Below are 25,041 nucleotides of genomic sequence, written 5' to 3' on the forward strand. Positions count from 1 at the left end.
ATTCTCAATTAAAATAAAACGAAAAGTTTCACTATGAATTGGTCAGATTTTGACAACTCTAAAGTGGAACATGATGATGAAATCAAGAATTCAGATCATGAAAAAATTCAATAGGAGATCATTGATAAGTCAGGAGGTATCAAATTGATTCCTGATATTTGTCAAGATTATAATATTGCAATTTTTGAGTCTACAAGTTTTGATGGTGATGACAAAATGAAGAATCATGCAGAATTTCATATTTTCTATGCAAGTTCAAATATTGTCGAAAAGTGTTTAACTTTGAACCTATGAGAAGATTATTTGGAAACATCCAAAAAAAAAAAAAAAAGAACCATCTTTTATTTAGAGTTTGGCATGAGAAGACAAAAGAAGTGGTTTGTTGCAAGACTAATATTTAGCTTGCATAAAAACCCAAAAAAAGAAGCTCATTGCAAGGCTAATCATTAGTTGCAGAATTTCTTACAAAAGTCTTGTCCAAAACATGATTCAAAAATTTGAGAAGACAATTCAAAATTTGCAGCAAAAGTGGCAAAAAGGAGTGTTGAGATATGCCAACTTTTCCAACAGGTTTTGCTAGATTATGTTTGATATCAAAATAATTTAGTTATTAGAAGAATAAGGATATTTGTTAACCAAAAATCATGTTGGTTTGTTAACAAATATTTTAGCTAAAATTTGCTACTAGAAGAAGATTATATTTTTTTGAAATTTTAAGATAATTGTTAGTTGGATATTTTGTTAGTTTGTTTCATGTAATTATTATAAATAGTGAGTTGATGAATGAATAATATAAGGTTATATTCCAACCTCAATACAAGTTTCTTGTAAGATTTTTTTTGTAACACTAAGTTGTTATTTCTTAATTTATGCCCGAAAAAACCAACAACATCACAGAAGCCGAGAAAATTCAATCTTAAATGTCACAAGACACTTTTTGGCCGGTCTGGACCTTATCCAAATTCCAAAATTTCTGCATTTAATTGTGGTAGACCCCCTTATTTGTCCAACTCCAGCTAATGGTAATACACCATTATTTGGCTGACCTGGCATAAGTTCTGCATAAGGGAATAGAGATAATATTCTGTAATATTCTGGAAGGCAATTTTGAAAATATGTATCTTAGCTATTTAACTTCATGGATAATCCTTTAACCTGTTAAGCTGCTGATTGAGTTTATTACGCAATTCTGAAAATTTTTATTTGATGCAAAAGGAGACTAAAACATACTAATGGCCAAGTCTAGAAAGTCAATGTGATCCTCTGTGGAACATGTGGACCTTTATATGTTTGCCAGGTTTTGAACCAAGAGATCAGTTAATTACATTTCCTCACTGAAAATTAATTAAGTTAATTCCAAATGCCGTTATGTTTACTCTGTTTTAAAAATAAAGATGAAGACAAAAACTTAGGGTTGTTGTTGGTTTTTTGGGGTATAAATTAAGAAACAACACCTTAGTGTTGCAAAAAAAAAAACTTACAAGAGACTTGTATTGAAGATGGAAAATGAGCTTGTGTTGCTCATTCATTAACTCACTATTTATAGTGATTACATGAAACAAACTAGCAAAATATCCAACTAATAATTATCCTAAAAATCTCAATAAAAATAATCTTCTTCTACTAGCAAATCTTAGCTAATATATTTGTTAACAAACCAACATGATATTTGGTTAACAAATATCTTTATTTCTCTAATAACTAAATTATTTTGATATCAAACTCAATCTAATAAAATTTGTCGGAAAAGTTAGCATAACTTGGAATGGTCATGATATTTGAGATTTTCCTGCTTTTTTAATTGAGCTATCTTCTCTCTACCGACGAAATTTCTTTCGAGTCTTATGTGGTCTGAAAGTAGTAAAGGTTTGCTCATAATTGACTTGATTAGTTGACTTGGCTGCTCATAATTGACGTGACTGCAATAATGACCTTCCTAACTTTGATGGTGCAATAATGATCTTCGTACCTCTGCAGGGTGTAATAATGACCTTCCCAACTTGGAATGGTTCTTGAGATTAGATTGTCACTTCTGCTAGAAGAGAAATTGAAAGGATGAACATGGAATTACATCCTGACTTGGTCTAAAGTGGCTGTCAAGAATTCCACCAATTCTGTGGAATGGATGGATAAAAAGTACTTCAAAATGGAATAAAGAAAGGCTCTTGAATAGTTTCCATAGTATCGTAGTCATAGACCAATTAGAAACATTTCTTCACCGTCAATGTGGGAATCCTTTGTTCTCCTACTCGCTTGCAGCTTTGGGGTTTGTATTGCGTTAGATACCATTACCATCACTCAGCCTATCCAAGACTCTGAAACTATAGTTTCCGCTGGGCAAAAATTCAAATTAGGATTCTTTAGTCCTGAAAACAGTAGTGATCGCTATGTTGGAATAATGTATAACCTACCTGGAACAGCCATTATATGGGTGGCTAATAGAGAGAGACCTCTGAATGATTCCAGGGGAACCGTGGTAATCCTGGAAGATGGAAATCTTGCTGTCATAAATGGAGTGAAGGACATGCTATGGTCTACTAATGTTTCAAGTTCTTCGGCGAATTCTAGTGCACAACTCCTGGATACTGGGAACCTGGTCTTGACAGACGAGTCAAACGGGAGAATCAAGTGGGAAAGTTTTGAGCATCCTACAGACTGTTTTTTGCAATACTCGAAATTAGGTGCTAGTACAACAGGGTCGATCAAAATAACCTCATGGAGAAGCCCTTCAGATCCTTCTGTTGGAACTTTCTCTGCAGGTCTCAGCCTCTCACAAATTCCCCAACTCTTTGTTTGGAATAATAGTAGCCCTTACTGGCGGAGTGGCCCATGGAGTGGTACCGCGTTTATTGGGATAGCCGGCATGGCTTCTGCAAATTATCAAGTAATGGATGTGTTGAAAGACAATTCCGGATCTCCATATGTCACTTATAACTATGTTGATACTCCTTTTTTTTACTATCTGTTGAGTTCATCAGGGCATATACGGTCAATGTTTTCAAGTGGAAAAGGAGACTGGACCATAAACTGGTCAAGTCAACTGAGCCAATGTGATGTTTATGGAAAATGTGGACCTTATGGGAGCTGTAATCCTAAGGGTTACCCAATCTGCACATGTCTGCCAGGTTTCAAGCCAAGCGATCAGGAGGAATGGAATCAAGGAAACTGGACAGGTGGTTGCATAAGAAAAGAATTGCTGCAATGTCAGAGAAATGAATCTGCCAGTAGAGAGGACAACCAAGATGGATTCATGAATCTTACACACATGAAAGTTCCTGATTTTGCTGAGCCAATGGCAATTACAGAACAAGAATGTCGTAAAAACTGCTTAGACAATTGCTCATGCACAGCTTATGCATTTTATGTTGGCATAGGATGCATGCAATGGAGTGGCATTTTGATCGATTCAGAGCAGCTTCCCTTAGATGGGACAAACTTATATATTCGGGTACCAAATTCTGAACACGGTAAGACAATTTTCTGCACTTTTTCTTGTTGTTTCTTTATTACTTTACTCTTTATTGTCTTTTTGGTTCAAATTACGTATAATATAGTTTGATTCTAGCTGTGTTTCTAGATTAAGCACCTGAAACTGTTAAATTTTAAATTCCCTTTTCTACTTCTAAAGTGCAAGAATATTGGATGCAGTTGTTGCAGATACGAAAAGGGAGGCTTATACCTCTATACTTGGTAGTTAAAAATTTTGTGAATGCTTTGAAACATTTGACATATGGATACAGATACGAAAAGGGGTTTCAAAGTTGCAATTGCAAGCACAGTGTCTGCAGCAGCTGTACTCCTTGCACTCTGTGTGTGTCTTTGTTGGAAGTGTATAGCCAAGCACAAAGGTAATTGAACAGTACAGCTCAAGTGCTGCTAAAGGTTTTGAGATTGGTAGTCATAAATCCACTTGTTCATAAACAGGGAATGAGCAACAAGCTAAGTTATCACGGATGGAAGAAGTGCATAAAGTGGAAGATATGGTTACTGTAACCATGAACCAAGCCAAGTTTGAAAAGCTACCCCTGTATACTTATGAAGCATTGGCTAATGCAACGGATAATTTCCACTCAAACAAAATAATAGGGAAAGGTGGCTTTGGTCCAGTCTATAAGGTAAACTGAGCTTGGCTTGGCATGGATATTTTAATTTGCACAGTATGTGCTTTGGCAGCATCTAATAATGATCTATTAGCAGGGAAAGCTGTTTGATGGCCTGGAAATTGCAGTAAAGAGGCTTTCAAATTCTTCAACTCAAGGGATTGAGGAGTTTATGAATGAAGTCATGGTTATTTCGAAACTCCAACACCGGAATCTCGTTAGACTTCTGGGCTGCTGCGTTGAAAGAGAAGAAAAAATGCTAGTCTACGAGTATATGCCAAACAAAAGTCTAGACGCCTATTTATTTGGTTAGAAAATCAAGACCTGTTTACATTTTATAGGCTTCTTGCATACCATCTAAACTGAGAACAGGATATTTGTCATGTCAAGGCTCCAGAGTACTAGTAAAACAGAAAAATATAGTACATAATAAGTCCCTGCAGAAAAGTAACATAAAAACTGATGTGTATTAATTCACATTATTAATGTTACAGATGCCAATAAACCAAACATACTTGATTGGAGAAGACGTGTGATCATTGTTGAGGGGATTGGTCGAGCCCTCCTTTACCTTCACAGAGATTCAAGACTGAAAATTATTCATAGAGATCTGAAAGCAAGCAACATCCTCTTAGATGAAGAGCTCAAGCCAAAACTATCAGATTTCGGTTTCGCCAGAATTTTCGGAGGCAACCAAGATCAAGCCAATACTAACAGGGTCGCGGGGACATAGTAAGCATATATTTGCTTTATTCTGGTCATTTATGCATCATAAATTATTCAAACTGTTTTCTTTTCCCCCTAAGTTTAACTCTTTTAGCATAAATGATGCTATGACAGTGGCTATATGGCACCAGAATATGCAATGGAAGGAAGATTTTCTGAAAAGTCGGATGTCTATAGCTTTGGAGTGCTATTATTAGAGATTGTTAGTGGAAGAAGAAATACTACCTTCTATAGTGATGAGAATGAGCTGAGCATGCCAGGACATGTAAGTTCATTGATTTCTTCAACTAATATAGTATCACTACTCAAGCAAAGTTCCTCATCCTATTTTTGTTGACTAAACTCCGTTCTTGATTGCAATATCTCAGGCGTGGAAGTCATGGAATGAAAATGAAGCAGCAAAACTGATAGATCCCGCAATATTTGATCTGGGCGCCATAACAGAGATGTTGAGATACATCCATGTAGGATTATTGTGTGTGCAAGAATCTGCAAAAGACAGGCCAGATGTCTCTGCTGTTCTTTTAATGCTTACTAGTGAAATTTCAAATCTCCCTCGCCCCAAATTCCCAGCTTATACTGGACGAATAGGTTTCTCAGAAAAGTCTTCTCGACAAAGGGCTTATTCCATTAACGACATAAGCTTATCATCTATTGAAGGCCGATAGCCCAGCACAGTGCATATTGTTTTTCAGCCACCAGTTTTTACCATTCTATGTACAAAAGCTGTTAATCCACGACATGAAGGACTCTATCTATTTTGGTATCAACGTCGTTAAGGAAAATAGTTTATAAATTGTTCCGCATTTTATAAATCCCATGATCTCCTTTTTGTTTCCTGACAATTTATTCTTGTTCATTCTGGTTTTCTGTTCTCATTATCTGGATCCTTTATTGTATGTCATCTCCATTTTCATCTTTTTGTTCTTACGAATGACTGGCTAGTGAAGAAATGTATCAGTTTTATTGTCAAGACAGCATGGGGATCATGCATAGTTATAGACTACGTGTGATTTGCTTTGGGTGCATCAAAGTGCAGACAAATATCATTGAATCTCATACAGACAAGTACACTTTGTATCCTTGTTTTGTAGTGCATATTTGCAACACTTTTAATGAAAATCCATCTTAAGCTGTGGAAATAATCAAATTGAGCACATAATCCTATCACATCTCTCAAATGATGTTAACTTCCCCATACAATAAGTTGTCGAGTTATATGGTTTTGTGTAGTGCCAAGTAGGCAGACTTTAATATGACGTTCTTTGCTTTGTGATCTCAGATTTAAAACCTCACATTTGCATCCTTCAAAATATCTCTTAAGTGTCATGCTTAGGACTCGGTTATAATGAGTCAAATATCTCTTTGATCGAGCTTAGATTGATTTAAATTTACCAAATATCTCTTTGATCAAGCAATCTTGAGCTTGACTTGTCACAATTTTCGAGCAACTCAAGTTTGACTGGAATAAGCTCAACAAAATAATGAGCTCTAGTTGCTTGACACATATTTGTGTTTTCCAAAACAAATTAGAGAATTACGTACTCATTAAACTCAACAGCTTCTTGAGAAAAAACAAAAAGACTCAAGCTGGAGTCGTTTAGCTGTTTAACCAGATTGAGCTCACAGACAATCCTGAACTCAGGTCAAGCTGGGGACCAGACACCTTATGCATTGCTTGGTTTGTTTGCATCCTAGTCCTATTGATTCTTGTTCCTTTCGCGAAGATTGTTCCTTCTGTTTTGCTTCTTTACTGGCACCATCAAATGTAAATGCTGCTGCATATACTGCTGCTAGAGCACAAGTTCAACTTCAACCTCGCCTCCTTGTCATAATCAAATTATGTTGGTTACAGAACGCAATACATACTTGGACGAACACAATACATCCTGCGTCTCTTAGAGGGATGATGCTCACTGCTTGCAGTCATTGGATGAGAACTTTAGATGGTGAAGCATTTGATTGCATATGCCAAGTTGCTTTAATAGTTGCTAGAGAATACGCAATATTTGCTGCAGAAGGAAGTCTGAAGAATGAATCGACTCATCTCTTTCGCATCAACTATATATATATATATATATATTAGAAAATGTTACGTCTTCATCTTGTAAGCTACAGAAAGAATATTATCCCGACTAAACAAGTCTCCTTCCCAATATAAATATGAGCAACACACACCTCTAGCTCCCAAAGTTGAGACAACAATTGGTCCATCTCTTTATCATAGTTCTTGAAGTTGATGAACACGAATGCCACAATAGGCTAACTCCTGGACGATCTGGAAAGCAAAAGGAATCTTGACCGACGGCAGTTCAGTTTAGCCATTCTCTAAATCCAAAATCCAAAATTCTCCAAATCCAAAATTCTCTAGCCATTCTCGTTTGGTTAGTTTGCCTCCTTCATCTCACCCTCTTATCGTGACTGCTGAGAAACACCTGTAAAGATTGAAGTCATCAGAGATGCCATCCTCAACTTCACATTCATTGGCAGGCCAAATATTGGATGGCCTCAACTTGTCTTAGTGTCTGGATGATGTGGTTCAGCTTCCTTTCAGTTAACAAGCTCTCTCTGATGAAAGACTGGCAAAATGGGAAGAACAGGTCTTGGATGGATGTGTCAGGCTGTTGGACATTTGTGGTGCAGTAAGAGACATCTATTTAGAGACAAAGGAAGTGTGCAGGTACTTGAATCATCTTTACCGAGAAAAACAACTGGAAGTGTGGACAGTGAAGTCAACTCATATATGATCTGCAAAAAGAACTTGAACAAAATGATTAGCAAATGCCACAAAGAATTGAAGAAAGCAGAGAAGAACTGCAACTTGGGAGTGGTAAACAAATAGTCTTACATGGTTAACTTGATCAAAGATGTTCAAGTTGTTGGTGTTCTGGTGTTGGAGTCTGTTCTATCTTTCCTTTCTGGATCTAAGGCAGGATCACAACCAAGAGGTTGGTCCTTGGTCTCAAAGTTATTGCAGCAGAAAAGAGCATCAGTCAGGGGATACTCTGATATTGGAGCAATTGACAAATAGAAATCAAGTTGGATTTGTTGAACAACAAGCAGTCAAACAAAGATGTACTCAAAAAACTTGAGGCAGTAGATTCAAGCATTGAGGAATTGGCGGAGGCACTTGCAATTGTGTTTAGGCTTTTGCTGAAAACCAGAGTTTCCCTTCTCAACATCCTCAACCACTAGTTTAGGCTACAATCAGGATGGCTTCTCAAATACCATGCAGTATGGTTCGCCAAATCGGCCGAGTCCGAGTTGACTCGGCCGAGTCATAACGGGAACGGGGCTCACCGGTACGATACCGACACCCGCATCGCCGTTTCACCGGAATCCGAGTTGACTCGGATTGACTCGGTCGATATTTACCGAGTCAACTCAAATCAATAAGAAATCAGTAAAACTTACCGAGTTTGGCCGAGTCAACTCGCGAGTCAGACAACAAAATCACCCACATGATTTCTTCTTTCTCCCACCGGTTGCCATCCTCATTCCATCACTTCTGCTAGTGCAACCCATCATAATTAGTTGAGGTTTCTTGAGGGTTGTTATTGTAAGACTCGTAATTTCGTTGGGATTGATCATAATCTTCAGATTGGGAGTACAACAAGAAGAATTGGAGCAAATTTGGAAGTAAGATGAATCTGTAAAAATTTTGTGTGATTCGGGGTTTTGGAAATTTTTGTAGGTGGTGGTAAACTGGTAACGGTGGTGGAGCTTCAGAAGAGAGAGACAGAGAGAAATAAAGGGGGGGAGGTGGTGGAAAGATGAATCTGTAAAACTTTTGTGGGATTCGGGGTTTTGGAGATTTTTGTGGGTGGTGGTAAACTGGTAATGGTGGTGGAGCTTGAGAAGAGAGAGACAGAGAAATAAAGTGGGGAAGGCGGTGGAATGGAAACGTTTTCTAGGGATTATGGGAGGCAGTGTGGGTTGTGTATGTGGGAATGTGAGGGGATAGAATGGAGTGAGGAGAGAGAGAGAGATAAACACCCAACCAAAAAAAAAAGAAAAAGAAAAAATTACAGCTAAATTACAGCTCAAAGGCCACCAGATTCTATCTCACGTCCTTTCCAACTTTCTCTCTAACCCGAACAAACATTTCTTGGTCAAAGGGGGATACCTAAAACTTCATTCCTCTATTTTTTGAATGCATTCACGTTTCCATTCATTCAACATTTCAACCCCCCTGACACCAAAGGAACAAGAGATTAGAATAGTCCAACAAATATTAAATTGGATTAGTTAACAACAAATGAACTGGATTTTTTTCAACATCTTTTGTTTATTAATTAGAACTACGTCATTTTTTTTAAAGACTTACATGGTATCTATGTTAACTTAGGTTTTTTATCAAATTTAATTTGATAGTTGTATTGCTTATATTATTTTTTATTTTTAATAATTTTTTTAAGAATTTTTGAAAGTTTTATATACTTTAACTCACGTATCACCCGATATTTAATCGATATACCGTGACGGATGTGAAACAACCGCGACCGCGACGCGACCGCGGCCCGCGACGGCGAACCATGCCATGCACCTCAATTTTGTTCACATTAACTATTGTACAAAACTATACGCGCGCACGCACATCTCAGATATGAATACTGTACTGAAACAGTTTATCTAATTTGATATCTTTTGTTCCTTCGCCCGTCCATGGTTAACTGTTGCACTTAATATTCCCGGAAAAAATTCCAGGGTCAATCAAATCAGAATCTTGCAGGCTAACTTTTCACTATATCTTAGACAGTTGCAAAGTGTTCTTTATCTATGCTTTCAATTAACTTTCATTTTACCACATGCAGAAAGTAAACAAGTTTTATATTCTAGGGCAAATTCCACTTTACCTCCCTGTGGTTTAGCATTTTTTTACATAATTCCCTTATGGTTTCAAAAGCTATACATAACCCCCTAATGGTTTGGATTAAAGTGTCAAAGTGACGAGAATGATCATTCTTAATGGAGTCACCTAAAATGTCAAAAATACTTTTATGTAAAGTTGAAAATTATTTATTAACTAAAGGGGGTTATGTGTATATTTTAAAAACCATAAGAGAGTTATATGGTAAAATATTAAACCATAAGGGGGTTATATGGTAAAATATAAAAATCATACGGGGTTAATGTATTATGTATTTATAAGGGTAATTTCGATATTTTTAGAAGTTCCGTTACGAATAACTATTTCCGTCACTTTGACACTTTAATTCAAGGGATAATTTCAGAAACCTCCCCTGAGGTTTCTGACATTTACACTTACCTCCCCTGTGGTTTGAACAATTACACTGACCTCCCCTGAGGTTACTAATCCTTTACAAATTCAGTCCAAATGATTAAAATATTATTTTAGAGAGTGAAATTAGAATTTTGTACCTGATTTGTCCTTTGTACCACATGTCCAATGAATGGCAAAGTATTACAAATTAATTAACAATTAATAAACTTTAACGAGCGTAATTTATAGGTAAATACGTATTGCCTATTTAAAGTACCAGTTCTTTACATGTATTTTACTTTCAAACATTTACTTTATCACAAATATTTATTCTCAAATATAGATTTGTATTTACTCTCAAATATTTAATTTTTGTTAAATACAAAACCTACCAGTTTTTCTTCTGTAGAAATATTAATATAACATTTTTTCAATTTTAGTTACAAATATTTATGTATTTAACATAAATTAAATGATTCAGAATAAAATACTCATAAAGAGCTAATACTTTACTCATGTAATGGATGAAAGCCATAAAAAATTAACATTTTATAGGTCATTTCTTTTTTGTTAAATTTTAATTTATATTAAATAGATAACCTATCGATTTTCTTTTTGCAAGAATATTATTGTAACACCTTTTAATTTTTAATTAAAAATATTTATATATTTATTATAGATTAAATATTTAAAAATAAAATACCTGTAAAGAGACGGTACTTTAAATAAGTTATGCGTATTTGCCTATAAACTACACTATTTAAAGTAAGGAGTATAGTTTATTGATTTAAATAAACTATACTCCTTACTTTAAATAACTATACTCCTTACTTTAAATAGTGTAGTTTATAGGCAAATACGCATATCCTATTTAAAGTATCGGCTCTTTACAGATATTTTATTTTCAAATATTTAATTTATGATAAATATATTAACATTTGTAATTAAAAATTAAAAAGTGTTACAGTAATATTCTTGCAAAAAAAAATCAGCAGGTTATCTATTTAATATAAATTAAATATTTTTTAAAAAATAAATGGCCTCATAAAATATTAATTTTTTATGACTTTCATCCATTACATGAGTAAAGTATTGGTTTTTTATGGATATTTTATCCTGAATTATTTAATTTATGTTAAATACATAAATATTTATAACTAAAATTGAAAAAGTGTTATATTAATATTTCTACAGAAGAAAAATTGGTAGGTTTTGTGTTTAACAAAAATTAAATATTTGAGAGTAAATACAAATCTATATTTGAGAATAAATATTTGTAATAAAGTAAATATTTGAAAGTCCGTAAAGAGTTGATACTTTAAATATGTAATACATATTTGCCTATAAACTACGTTTCTTAAAGTTTATTAATTGTTAATTAATTTGTAACACTTTATCATTCATTGGACATGTAACACAAAGCACAAATCAGGTACAAAATTCTAATTTCACTCTCTAAAATAATATTTTAATTATTTGGACTGAATTTGTAAAGGATTAGTAACCTTAGGGGAGATCAGTGTAATTGTTTAAATCACAGGGGAGGTAAGTGTAAATGTCAGAAACCTCCCCTGAGGTTTCTGAAATTATCCCTTAATTCAAACTATGAGGGAGTTATGTATACCTTTTGAAACCCTAGGGGGTTATATAAAAAAAGGCTAAACGACAAGGGGTAAAATGTAATTTGCCCTATATTCTATGGTATATGGTGAATTTTTTTTTTTTTTTTTTTGTTAAAGCAGAATTTGACAATGTAAAAACTTTGTAAATTTGCAATTTTGTCTGAGGCAGATTTTTCTGTCTTTTGACAGGGCAATACAGAATATTAACATCACACAAAAAAGAGTAAATTCTAAAAGTAGGAAATGTTTATCTTTAATGTATGGGTTTAGGGATAATATCAGAAACCTCCCTAGAGGTTTCTCCTAAAACAATTGGCACCCCTTAAATTTTAAAAATATCACTTACCTCCTCTAATAATTGTAAAAAGACTATATTAGCGCTCACTTGATACATAATTCACATATCAAATAAATGAATCTCAAAAAAAAAAGTCACTTTCTTTTCTTTCTCTTTTCTCCAACATTCTCTCTTACTAATTTTTTAGATAACTATGCAATATTTTATTTGTAAATTATAACAAATTGAATTTTAATTATCTTTTACTTTTTGTTATCATGATAGAGTAGGGTATGATTTATTTACTTATTTTAAGTTGATTTTTATAATACTCAGTAAAATTTAAAGATTTGGGCATGAGTTGAAAAGAAGTTGGAAAAAAAATATATAAAGTTCATAAGAAATCGATTTTGAGCATAAAAAGTTAAATTAGTGCAAGTGTTTTTCTCTGCAAATATCTTTTTCATTTTTAAATTTATATTTTTATGGATTATAGCGTTATGACGTGGTAGTACTAGTAGAGATTGTTTTTTAAATCATTGTTTTCTTGAAGTAAATGAAGTGGTTTAGGAATATTTTTATTTAGCAAGTAAAAGAGTAGTTTATGGTTTTTAAAAATTTTGTTACACAAATAACAAAAGTAAGAAAGGTAAGCGATATTTTTAAAACTTTAATGGCACTAAGTGATATTAAGAGAAACCTTTGAGGAGGTTTCTGATATTATCCCAGGTGTTTAACTACTGATGTTTCTGAAGCAAAACCAAGACATATAATTCTGCAGTTTTAAATGTGACGCCGAACTGATGTAACGCTTTTAGCTAAGGTCCCACATTTGGCTCATGAACCCTTAAGGTAGCTGACTTTGATTTCTTACCAAAAAAAATAGCTGAAAAAGCTGACTTTGATGCCAATGAATTAAAACTAGGGATAATTTCAGAAACCTCCCCTGAGGTTTCTGACATTTATACTTACCTCCCCTGTGGTTTGAACAATTACACTGACCTCCCCTGAGGTTACTAATCCTTTACAAATTCAGTCCAAATGATTAAAATATTATTTTAGAGAGTGAAATTAGAATTTTGTACCTGATTTGTCCTTTGTACCACATGTCCAATGAATGGCAAAGTATTACAAATTAATTAACAATTAATAAACTTTAACGAGCGTAATTTATAGGTAAATACGTATTGCCTATTTAAAGTACCAGTTCTTTACATGTATTTTACTTTCAAACATTTACTTTATCACAAATATTTATTCTCAAATATAGATTTGTATTTACTCTCAAATATTTAATTTTTGTTAAATACAAAATCTACCAGTTTTTCTTCTATAGAAATATTAATATAACATTTTTTCAATTTTAGTTACAAATATTTATGTATTTAACATAAATTAAATGATTCAGAATAAAATACTCATAAAGAGCTAATACTTTACTCATGTAATGGATGAAAGCCATAAAAAATTAACATTTTATAGGTCATTTCTTTTTTGTTAAATTTTAATTTATATTAAATAGATAACCTATCGATTTTCTTTTTGCAAGAATATTATTGTAACACCTTTTAATTTTTAATTACAAATATTTATATATTTATTATAGATTAAATATTTAAAAATAAAATACCTGTAAAGAGACGGTACTTTAAATAAGTTATGCGTATTTGCCTATAAACTACACTATTTAAAGTAAGGAGTATAGTTTATTGATTTAAATAAACTATACTCCTTACTTTAAATAACTATACTCCTTACTTTAAATAGTGTAGTTTATAGGCAAATACGCATATCCTATTTAAAGTATCGGCTCTTTACAGATATTTTATTTTCAAATATTTAATTTATGATAAATATATTAACATTTATAATTAAAAATTAAAAAGTGTTACAGTAATATTCTTACAAAAAAAAAATCAGCAGGTTATCTATTTAATATAAATTAAATATTTTTAAAAAAATAAATGGCCTCATAAAATATTAATTTTTTATGACTTTCATCTATTACATGAGTAAAGTATTGGTTTTTTATGGATATTTTATCCTGAATTATTTAATTTATGTTAAATACATAAATATTTGTAACTAAAATTGAAAAAGTGTTATATTAATATTTCTACAGAAGAAAAATTGGTAGGTTTTGTGTTTAACAAAAATTAAATATTTGAGAGTAAATACAAATCTGTATTTGAAAATAAATATTTGTAATAAAGTAAATATTAAATATTTGAAAGTCCGTAAAGAGTTGATACTTTAAATATGTAATACATATTTGCCTATAAACTACGTTTCTTAAAGTTTATTAATTGTTAATTAATTTGTAACACTTTATCATTCATTGGACATGTAACACAAAGCACAAATCAGGTACAAAATTCTAATTTCACTCTCTAAAATAATATTTTAATTATTTGGACTGAATTTGTAAAGGATTAGTAACCTTAGGGGAGGTCAGTGTAATTGTTTAAACCACAGGGGAGGTAAGTGTAAATGTCAGAAACCTCAGGGGAGGTTTCTGAAATTATCCCTTAAAACTAATCCTATGCTCGCACCTCAAAACTCGTATCACTTTTTTCGCTTTACATCATAAACTTTAATTTTGACACTTTGCACCCTATATCTCAAGTTTATTACATTTAAGTTTAATCAATGATTACCTTCCCATAATTAACAAGATAAAGAATGGTGAAATCAAATTAATGACAATGTGTTGTTTTGTTCTAACTGCGATCTTTTACTTTGTTTGACCACTTTCAGTGCATTATCATTGATATGCATGGTCACAATCATTAATATTGTTCACGAGATAAAAGATGTTACAAATTGATAACAATTTATTGTTTTACTTTTACTATGATACTTTGGCACCTTTTAACCACTTTTGGCACATTATTATTGATTTTTTGGGTCCTCTATGCTAAAGTTGTCATTAATTAGATTTAAATGTGGCAAGCAAATTTGAAAGTTTAGGATATAAAGTGTCTAAAATTGAGAGTTTAGGATGTGAAGTGTCCAAAATTAAAGTTTAGGGTAGAAAGTGATATAAGTTTTGAGGTGCAAAGTGGAGTTAGTCCCAACAAAATATGTTGGCAAGACATTATCAACGAAAATTTTAAAATTTTAACAAAAAATGAAAATTTTAAAAGTACTTTATCAAAATTTAAGCATCAAAAGACGATATTCAATGCAAATTTAAAAATAAGATGACAATTAATGGTTTTAATTAAACTAAAAGACTAAATATGTTTTCAATAGTTACAATATTTGGTCGAAGAGTAAACAAGGATATACTTTATTACAACAAGCCATTTAGAATAAAAAATTTTGTTCATAGAATTAGCAATATCTGTGCATATGTGATTTACTATTTATTAAATTAAGTACTTATAGTAAAAGAAAAGGTGTACCTTTTTATTATTTTTTAACTAATTATTTTTCAAAAGTAACTATTTTTAAAGTGCTTTTGAACTTAGATAATTCATGTGCATTATGAATTTAAACAATTATGATATTTAAATTTGTAAAGTCTCATTAATCTATATTCTTAAACTCGGATCGGATCGACTAATTTGATCCGGTTGAGACGAAAATCAGCTAGTCCTCTAATCCGAGTTGGTATTGAGAGTCAAGGGCAAGAAACTCAGTCAAAATTGATCAAAAACTCGATTTGAATATGAAACGATAAAATCCAAAAAAAAAAATTGGTTTATTTCCTATTTTCTATTTTTGCTAAATTTTCATTTTTTGGACTTTTTAATATTTTCCTAATTGGCTAACAACAACACAGTAACTCTAAAAGTTTGAGATTTGGTCCGAATTTTATCAGATCTGAAATCAAACAAAAGATAAAAGAAAAATGCATGAAGGTGAAGAAATCTCACATGAGAAAGGATAAAAAGATCTAAAATCAAAAGCAAAGAAAAGATGGTGCGAGAGGTCCCGAGTTCTATTCTCGATGCCCCCATTGGATAATCCAAACTACTCCAATCTACACAAAAGAAAAGAAAAGATATCAAGAATGGGAGAAGGAAAGATAAGAGGAAGAGAACTGAGGAACGGAGTGTGCGACAGATTAAAAAAAACCATTAGAAAAAAGAAAAAATAAACCAAACACACGAATTGGAAACTTTGTCATGCGGAACATAAAGAACTGGAAAGTGGAAAGCTTTTGACGGTGGATGGGCGGAGAAGAAAATACAAGAAGGAACTTTTAAGTTTGAAAAAAAAAAACTTTTCTCATATTAGACTTTGACTTCTTAATATTTTGGACAATCATAATTACACATATAGAATTCTTTTATTATTCATTTGCAGCCTTAGTTTATGCACTTCTACAATGACTCATATTTTCATTTTGGATTCAACATCTTATGGAATTAGAGAGAGACTCATAAGTTATTATATCTTGCTTAAAAAGTTCTATCAAATACTTTGTATACTTCACTATTAATTATATTTAACTTAGTTATCATTAATTTGATCCCTTAATATATAAGATATCTACGGAAAATTTGAAATCACTATGAGTACATTTTTATTCTATCAATTTTATTTTATATATAATTAAAAAATATTTATGACAACATTACCGCGTTATTTGGTTTGACCCTAGATCTAACTGATTGAACCCAAGACACCTGAGCTCCACCAAAACATTACTCAATCTAAGTTTCAAAACATAGTAGTGTGATTAATCACAAAACTTAGAGGGTCGATTATTGTGATTAACTCTGAAAATATGGGTTAATTACATTTATCTCCCCTAAGATTTGATCAAACTACCAATCAATCCTTGTAGTTTGGCCAAATTACAAGTACCCCTTCTCAATAACACAGTCAAAACCCTTCAAACAAAAGCAATAAAATGACAGATTTATCCTTTTTGTAGAAAACTTCAAGTTAAAAGTTGTAAGCTGTAATCCATTAGTATTAAGAATTATTAAAGAGTTTTTTACTTTAAGAAAAAACAAACAAAAAGAACAGATTCTTTCCTAAAAATAGTCAGTATTACTCATATCAAACCAAACATGTCAGTACTCTATTGCCATATGAACAAAAGGCGACAAAGACAAACAAAAATTACGGAAGGAAAGTACATCTTCAGCAGTAAATCCACCAAAGAGTCACCATAACTCTTTTGCTCTCCTACCATTATTTCTTCAGGTTTTAATTCTCCAACATGTTCCTTTTCATGACCACCATTTTCCCACTTTGTCTTCCCACAACCTTCACAACTACATCGGCAAATCCATATTCTAGCACAATCCTAAAGCTCAATATTCTAGAGATCTGAAAGGTGTTAACACGAGGAATCCATTGGTACCGTGGATCATTTATGTTTTCTTTTTTTTTTTTAATTTGGGAAAAAGAAACATGATCTGCAACTAATGGATTTCCAGTGCTTTGATCTAGGTTGGCTATTGGTGTGTGATATTTTTCAATGGGCCTTTTCGCCTTTTTATTAGAATTAAAGGAAGCGCTAGGTAGAGGTTGCGGATGACCATAGAGAAGAATGATGCGGCTTGAAAGCAATTAATTTCCTTAACTTACTATAATTTCAACATTGAAAATGTTTTTGCCTTAAAAAGTTGAGTCTACTGTTGCATGGGCTGAAACCTTAAGAGGGATAATTCGTGCCCATTGTTACTTTGCTGTGGCTGCGTCAATGGAGGTAAACACAGGACGAGACGTTGACCTGTAAAATAACAGCAACAACTTGAAAGAGGCGGCTATGTTGTTGGGGACAATCTAGGGATCTCATTAAAAATGCATGCTGACATAATCTAAACATTATCAGTCAATAATGATGTCAATCGACTAATGAGAGGGATGTTTTTGTCATACAATTTTTAGTTTGAGGGACCTTTTTGTGGTTTGGCCAAAATTTAGGTTGTAAATGATAATTGGGCAAACCTCAAGGGAGGTAAATATAATTAACTCTACACTTAATGCTTCACTGGGCAAAACGTATATTCTTTTGGCTAGAGGGGGCAAGGTGAGACTACCCTATAGTTCACAGGGGCAAAGTGTTATTAACACTTATGTTCATTCTCTTTTAATTGCTTCCACTTCTTGAAAATTAAAGATGAAGACAGGAACCTATAATGCATTAAAAAGTAAACTAATCTTCGAGATTTTCCTGCTCCTTTTAATTGACCTATCTTTTTGCTATCGAGGAAATTTCTTTAAAATCTTATATGGTCTGCTTGATTGACTTTATTGCTAATTATTGATTTGATTGGAACATTGACCTTCCAAACTTTGAGTGGTGCCAAGTTTGTCTACATTCTTGATATTTTATGTAACACTTCTTTTCGGAAAGCAAACGGAAGGAGGTAGACCGAGTTACATGCTGACTTGGTCTAAAGTGGCTGCTAAGAATTTCCAGCAAATCTGTAGGATGGATGAATAAAAGTAATTGGAAGTGGAATAAAGAAATGCACCTGCAAAATTTCCACTGTATCCTGGTCATAGAACAATCAAAAATATTTCTCCACCTTCAATGAAGGAATCCTTTCTTCTCCTACTTGCTTGCTGCTTTGGAGTTTGTATTGCAACAGATACAATCACAATCACTCAGAGTATCCAAGACTCTGAAACTATAGTTTCCTCTGGCAAAAAATTTAAATTAGGCTTCTTTACCCCTGAAAACAGTAGTGGTCGGTATGTTGGAATAATGTATAATGTACCGAAAACAGCCATTATATGGGTGGCTAATAGAGAAAGACCTCTCAACGATTCCACAGGAACTGTGGCAATCCTGGAAGATGGAAATCTTGCTGTCTTAAATGGAATGAAGGAGATACTATGGTCTACTAATGTTTCGAGTTCTTTGGCCACTTCTAGTGCACAACTCTTGGATACTGGAAACCTGGTCTTGAAAGATGAATCAAACGGGAAAAACAAGTGGGAAAGTTTTGAGCATCCTACAGACTCTCTTTTGCAAAACATGAAATTAGGTGCTGGTACATCAGGGCTGAGCCAACTGACCTCATGGAGAAGCCCCTCTGATCCATCTGTTGGAACTTTCTCTGTAGGTCTCAGTGGTAACCAACTTCCTCAACTCTTTATCTGGAATAATAGTAGCCCTTATTGGCGGAGTGGTCCATGGAGTGGTACCATTTTTATTGGGATGCCCGGCATGTCTTCATATGATACTCGAGTTGATGTGTCAAAGGACAGTTCTGGATCTCCGTATTTCACCTATCACTATGGAAATGCTATGATATACTTTATGTTGAGTTCATCAGGGAATATGCAGTTAAGGGCATTATTAAATGGAGACTGGACAAATTACTGGTCAGGCCCAGAGAACCAGTGTGATGTTTATGGAAAATGTGGACCTTTTGGGAGCTGTAATCCTCATGGTTCCCCAATTTGTACTTGTTTGCCAGGGTTTAAGCCAAGAGATACGAAGGAATGGAACCTAGGAAATTGGACTGGTGGTTGCTTAAGAAAACAATTGCTGCAATGTGAGAGGAATCAATCTGTTAGTGGAGAGGACAAGCAAGATGGTTTCCTGAAACTAACATACATGAAAGTTCCAGATTTTGCTGAGCCAAAAGGAATTTCAGAAGAAGAATGCCTTAAAGACTGCTTAAACAATTGCTCATGTGCAGCTTATGCAGTTTATAATGGCATTGGATGTATGCAATGGAATGGCATCTTAATTGATTCAGCACAGCTTCCCTACGATGGGACAAACTTATATATTCGGGTGGCATATTCTGAACTCAGTAAGACAATTTGCTGTACTTTTTCTCCTTGTTCATTAATTACTTTACTCTTTACTGTCTTCTTGGTTCAAATTACATATAATACGGTTTGATACCAGCTATGTTTCTCGATCTAGCACTTGAAACTGTTAAATTTGAAATTTCCTTTCCTACTTCTAAACTACAAGAATATTGGATACTATGTTTCTACGAGGAAAAAAAAAATCACAGCGATCACAAGAATATTGGATATTCTTAGTAGTTGAAAATTTTGTCAACATGCTTTGATACCATTGACATACTGATACAGATACCAAAAGGGGTTCTAAAGCTGTCATTGCAAGCACGGTTGCTGCAGCAATTGCACTCATTTCATTCTGTGGATGCCTTTGTTGGAAGTGGATGGCAAAGCAGAAAGGTAATTTGAGAATGCTGCTAAAGTTTTTCAGATAAGTGATCATATATTCACCTACTTTGTCCATAAATAGGGAAAGAGCAACAGGCTAAGGTATCGTCAACGGAAGAAGTGCATAAAGTGGAAGATATGATCACGGTAACTGTGGACCAAGCTAAGTTTGAAGAGCTACCTCTGTTTACTTATGAAGCATTGGCCCGAGCAACAGACAATTTCCAATCAAACAATAAACTAGGGAAAGGTGGTTTTGGTCCAGTTTACAAGGTAAACCGAGTTTGGCTTGGCGTGGTATTTTAAGTCGCTCAGTTTTTTTCTTGGGTAGCATTTAATGATGATTTGTTGCAGGGAAAGCTTTTAGATGGCCAGGAAATTGCAGTAAAGAGGCTTTCAAATTCTTCCACTCAAGGGATTGAGGAGTTTATGAATGAAGTCGTGGTTATTTCGAAACTCCAACACCGGAATCTTGTTAAACTTCTAGGCTGCTGCATTGAAAGAGAAGAAAAAATGCTAGTCTATGAATATATGCCAAACAAAAGTCTTGACGCCTATCTATTTGGTTAGAAATTCAAGATCTCTTTACATTTCTTATCTTTCTTTCATTCCATTTAAACTGAAAATATAAGGGTATTTGTGATGTCCAGACTCCAGAGAACTAGTAAAACAGAAAAATAGAGCATGTTGTAAGCCCCTGCAGAAAAGTAACACAAAAACTGGGGTGTATTAATTGACATTATTAATGTTACAGATGCTAATAAACAAAAACTACTTGATTGGAGAAGACGTGTGATCATTGTTGAGGGGATTGGCAGAGCCCTCCTTTACCTTCATAGAGATTCAAGACTGAAAATTATTCATAGAGATCTGAAAGCAAGCAACATCCTTTTAGACGAAGATCTCAAGCCAAAAATAGCAGATTTTGGTTTAGCTAGAATTTTCGGAGGCCATCAAGATCAAGCCAATACCAACAGGGTTGTAGGAACATAGTAAGCCTATATTTGGTTTCTTTTTGTCATTTATACATCATAACTAATTCAAACTGTTTTCTTTTCCTCATAAGTTTGACTGATGTGATGACAGTGGCTATATGGCTCCAGAATATGCAATGAAAGGAAGATTTTCCGAAAAGTCTGATGTCTACAGCTTTGGAGTGCTATTATTAGAGATTGTTAGTGGAAGAAGAAATACTAGCTTCTATAATGATGAGAATGAAGTGAGCCTGCTTGGACATGTAAGTTACATTGATTTCTTCAACTGATATAGTATCATGACTCAAGTAAAGTTCCTCATCCTATTCTTTGTTATTTAAACTCCATTCTTGATTGCGATATCACAGGCCTGGAAATTATGGAATGAAAATGAAGCAACGAAACTGATAGATGCAGCAATATTTGATCCAGGCGCCATAACAGAGATGTTGAGATACATCCATGTAGGATTATTATGTGTGCAGGAATTTGCGAAAGATAGGCCAGATGTCTCTGCTGTTCTTTTAATGCTTACAAGTGAAATTTCATATCTCCCTCGTCCCAAATTCCCAGCTTATACAGAAAGATTAGGTCCCTCGGAAAAGTCTTGTACCGGGGTTTATTCCAGTAACAATATAACCTTAACAATTGTTGATGGCCGATAGCCCAATCCAGTGCATATTGTTTTTCAAATCCAATTCTTACCACTCTCTGTTATTATGCATAGTTATAGACTGCAGGGAGTTTCCTCGAGTGCATCTAGTGTGCGCAAATTTTCCTTGGATCTCATACGGACATGGTACAACTTTGTATCCCTTTCTTGTGGTGCGTATTTGCATGTTTTCACTTTAATGAAAATCCATCTTAGGCTGTTGATTTAATCAAATTGAGCAGATAATCCTATCAGACATTTAGACAGACAGTTCCCTAATATGGCGAGTTACATGAAGTGGCCATACTCTGATATTCATGCCCTTGACTTTTGTCATCTTTGATTCAAAGCCTCACTTAATCATCATCATTGCAAAGTTTCTTTAAAGAGTTTCAAATCTTCAAATATAGTTCCAAATTCACAATAGAAAGTCTGCTAATTGGGAAAGCACCATGGGCTATGAGAATTGGTCATGATATTTTACCTAAGATTAGAAAAATTGGACGACGCAAAGAATTCTGCATCTTATTTTTTTTGGGACCGAGAATAAGAGGCATTCGCCTCTATTTTTGAAGTCAAATCATCTCGACTAACAGAAATTGGAACTATTGACCCATCAAGCTCGAATTGGCATTCCCACACAGATTTATTACTTGAATCTTTCGTCTTTATATCTCAGCTGATATATTTACCAAAATTTCATAATATGCAGACATCTGCAACCAAAAGAAGCATCCCCTCAGGTTGTTTCCATCCTGAGTGCAAAACTCTCTTATGTAAATTTTCTCGCAATTCTGAATTCTTGAAATTATTTTCATAATCACTCCCAGGTGGAGGAACTGACATATATAAGGGGAAATTGTTTTGCTAAACAGAATTTGACTATATAAGTAGGTAAATTTTGCATTTTTCCTAAGGTAGATTTGTGTCAGTGGAAAGAGCAGTACAGAATATCGAGTCATAGAAGCCAAGATAATTCAATCTAAATGCTTAACTAAATATTGTTCTTCAGAAATTAGATTCTTGTTGATAAAATAAGTTCAGAGTCATCAAGCTTGAGCTCAACTTGTCACATTTTCTGGGCAACTCAAATTCGACTTGAGCAAGCTCAACAAGATAATGGAACTCGACTTGAAGTTTAGCAAAAGAATAAGTATGGCTCAACTTCATCATTACAAGCATGCTAGATTCTGTATTCCAAACAAATTGGGGAATACAAGCCTGATTAAACTCAACAACCTCATGAGCCTAACACCAAAGACCCAAGTCATTTAGCTGTTTGAGAGGCTTGAGCTTATTCGCCAATGTTAACTCAAGTCGAGCTGGGGAACAAACAGCTCAAGAGTTTCTTGGTGTTGGGTGTGGGCCAGCTCATTTGTGCAAGTAAACAACACTTGAGGGCTTCTCAAGTTTAACCACAAACAGCAGCCGTGGGAGCATTGATCCTTCGGGTGTTAGAAAAAGTCAGGTGCCACTTTTGCTGGTTGAGAGAAATACGAAGAAAGAGAAAGAGCTAGTGAGAGAGAAACTTCAAAGTCTTGATTGGAGGGTGATTCGGAACCGATTGAGGCAAAATTTTACCCACGCGATCCTTTCGTCAGGCTCTACTTATCTACCGATTCAGATTTCGGATTTCCTCTTCGTTTGGTAACACCTTTCCAAACCCACTTCTTTGACAGTTATAATTTTTGGGGTTGATTTTATAGCAGATTTGCTTAGTTGATATTGGTGCTATTATTGTCATCCGAATATTTCGGATAGACTTGTGTATTCCCATTATTATCATAGTGGAGATATTTTTGACTGGACTAGATTCCGTGATTTTTCCCAATTTGGGTTTTCCACGTAAAAATCCTGGTGTCCTGTGACTTCTATTTTTCTTGCATTTTATTATCACTGCTGGCATTATTACTTGGTGATTTGATTTGTTCCTATTTTAACTAGTACTTGGGGAAAAAGAAATTTGTCCTGGGCTAACTCTGATATTGTGTTCCTATACTGGTACCCTTTTACCAACAAGTGGTATCAGAGCAGTCAGGTTAGGCTGCTCATTTGTACTGGTTAAAAATGGATGATTCACATTGCAGTTGCATGATAAAATTGAATGCCACTAATTATTCAATTTGGAAGCCCAGAATGGAAGACTACTTATATTGTAGAGATTTGTTTGAACCTGTTCTAGGGGATAAAGGCAGACCAAGTGATATGAGTGATGAAAAATGAGCTGTTATGCACAGAAAAACTATTGGTAATATTAGAAAATGGATTGGTCAAAATATTTTTCAACATTTTGCTATTGACACCAGAGCTGATATATTATAGAAAAAATTTGAGAGTATGTATGAAAGAAAGGTAGGTTTGAACAAGGCTAGTTTGTCTGAAGCAGATTACTCGAATGAGATATAAGAATGGGGAAGATATGACTGAACACTTGAGTAATTTTCAGGGATTGATAAACCAGACAACTACATTAAATTTAAATCTGGATGATGAAGTGTAGGCTTTATTATTATTCAGTTCACTACCGGATAGTTGGGAAACCATGGTGGTCTTCGTCAGCAATTCAGTTCCGAATAGTGTGTTGACTATGGCTATTGCAAAAGAGGTCGTGATGATTGAAGAATTCAGGAGGAAGGAACAAGGAATTGTCTATGAGTCCCAGGCCCTGGTGACAGAAAAGAAAGAAAGAAGTGGGAGAAACAAAAGTAGAGGACCCTACAACAGGAATGACAAATCCAGAGGCAGGTCTGAGTCGCGAAAAAATGTTGCATGCTATTATTGTAAAAAGAATGGACATTATATGAAAGAATGCAGAATCCTAAAACGGGAACAAACTAAGAAAAAGAGTAAGGCGAAGGAAAAAGGTGATGAAAAGACTACAGCAGTTGTGGCAACTCATGATAATATGTTTGTGTTCTGTGATGATGGTCAGGTGAATATTATTCATTATGACAGTGATTGGGTAGTTGATTCAGGTGCATCCTACCATGTTACTTCTTACAGGCATTTCTTCTCAACCTACACCGAAGGAGATTTCGAATGTGTTAGGATGGGAAATAAGGTCTCGTGCAAAGTTGTTGGCATAGGAGACTTATACTTGGACACAGATACCGGGTGCCAACTGATTTTGAGAAATGTTCGATATGTTCCTGATATTCGACTTAACTTTATTTCTACAGGAAAACTTGACGATGAGGGCTACTATAGCTTGCAAGGTGGAGGCAAATAGAAACTCAGCAAAGGAAACCTCGTTGTTGCTAAAGGAAAGAAGTATAGTACCCTCTACGTGATGCAAGCCAAGTTGAGGAAGGGAGAAGTGAATGCAGTTCGTGATTCCTCGATTGA

At 34.1% G+C, this 25,041-nt stretch overlaps 2 protein-coding genes and 1 long non-coding RNA gene across 3 annotated transcripts; 2 read left to right on the forward strand and 1 right to left on the reverse strand.

Moving 5' to 3' along the window:
* Positions 1-2,003: 2,003 nt before the first annotated feature.
* Positions 2,004-5,611, forward strand: LOC113698798 (G-type lectin S-receptor-like serine/threonine-protein kinase At1g11300). The gene is made up of 7 exons (XM_027218748.2): positions 2,004-3,467; positions 3,741-3,848; positions 3,925-4,115; positions 4,198-4,408; positions 4,595-4,832; positions 4,941-5,091; positions 5,195-5,611. The coding sequence occupies exons 1-7, from the start codon at positions 2,225-2,227 to the stop codon at positions 5,492-5,494; spliced, it is 2,442 nt and encodes an 813-aa protein (XP_027074549.1). The 5' UTR covers positions 2,004-2,224; the 3' UTR covers positions 5,495-5,611.
* Positions 5,612-6,283: 672 nt separating this feature from the next.
* Positions 6,284-8,957, reverse strand: LOC113698807 (uncharacterized). The gene is made up of 2 exons (XR_011815792.1): positions 7,675-8,957; positions 6,284-7,574 (listed from the first exon to the last, which is right to left on the reverse strand). It is a non-coding gene; the product is annotated as an uncharacterized lncRNA (long non-coding RNA).
* Positions 8,958-18,355: 9,398 nt separating this feature from the next.
* LOC113698814 (G-type lectin S-receptor-like serine/threonine-protein kinase At1g11300) lies at positions 18,356-21,737 on the forward strand. Its single transcript, XM_027218765.2, has 7 exons — positions 18,356-19,685; positions 19,975-20,082; positions 20,153-20,343; positions 20,425-20,635; positions 20,825-21,062; positions 21,157-21,307; positions 21,413-21,737. The coding sequence occupies exons 1-7, from the start codon at positions 18,452-18,454 to the stop codon at positions 21,707-21,709; spliced, it is 2,430 nt and encodes an 809-aa protein (XP_027074566.1). The 5' UTR covers positions 18,356-18,451; the 3' UTR covers positions 21,710-21,737.
* Positions 21,738-25,041: the final 3,304 nt, after the last annotated feature.

The sequence above is a fragment of the Coffea arabica genome, chromosome 1e (assembly GCF_036785885.1).
Source record: "Coffea arabica cultivar ET-39 chromosome 1e, Coffea Arabica ET-39 HiFi, whole genome shotgun sequence".
NCBI lineage: Eukaryota > Viridiplantae > Streptophyta > Magnoliopsida > Gentianales > Rubiaceae > Coffea > Coffea arabica.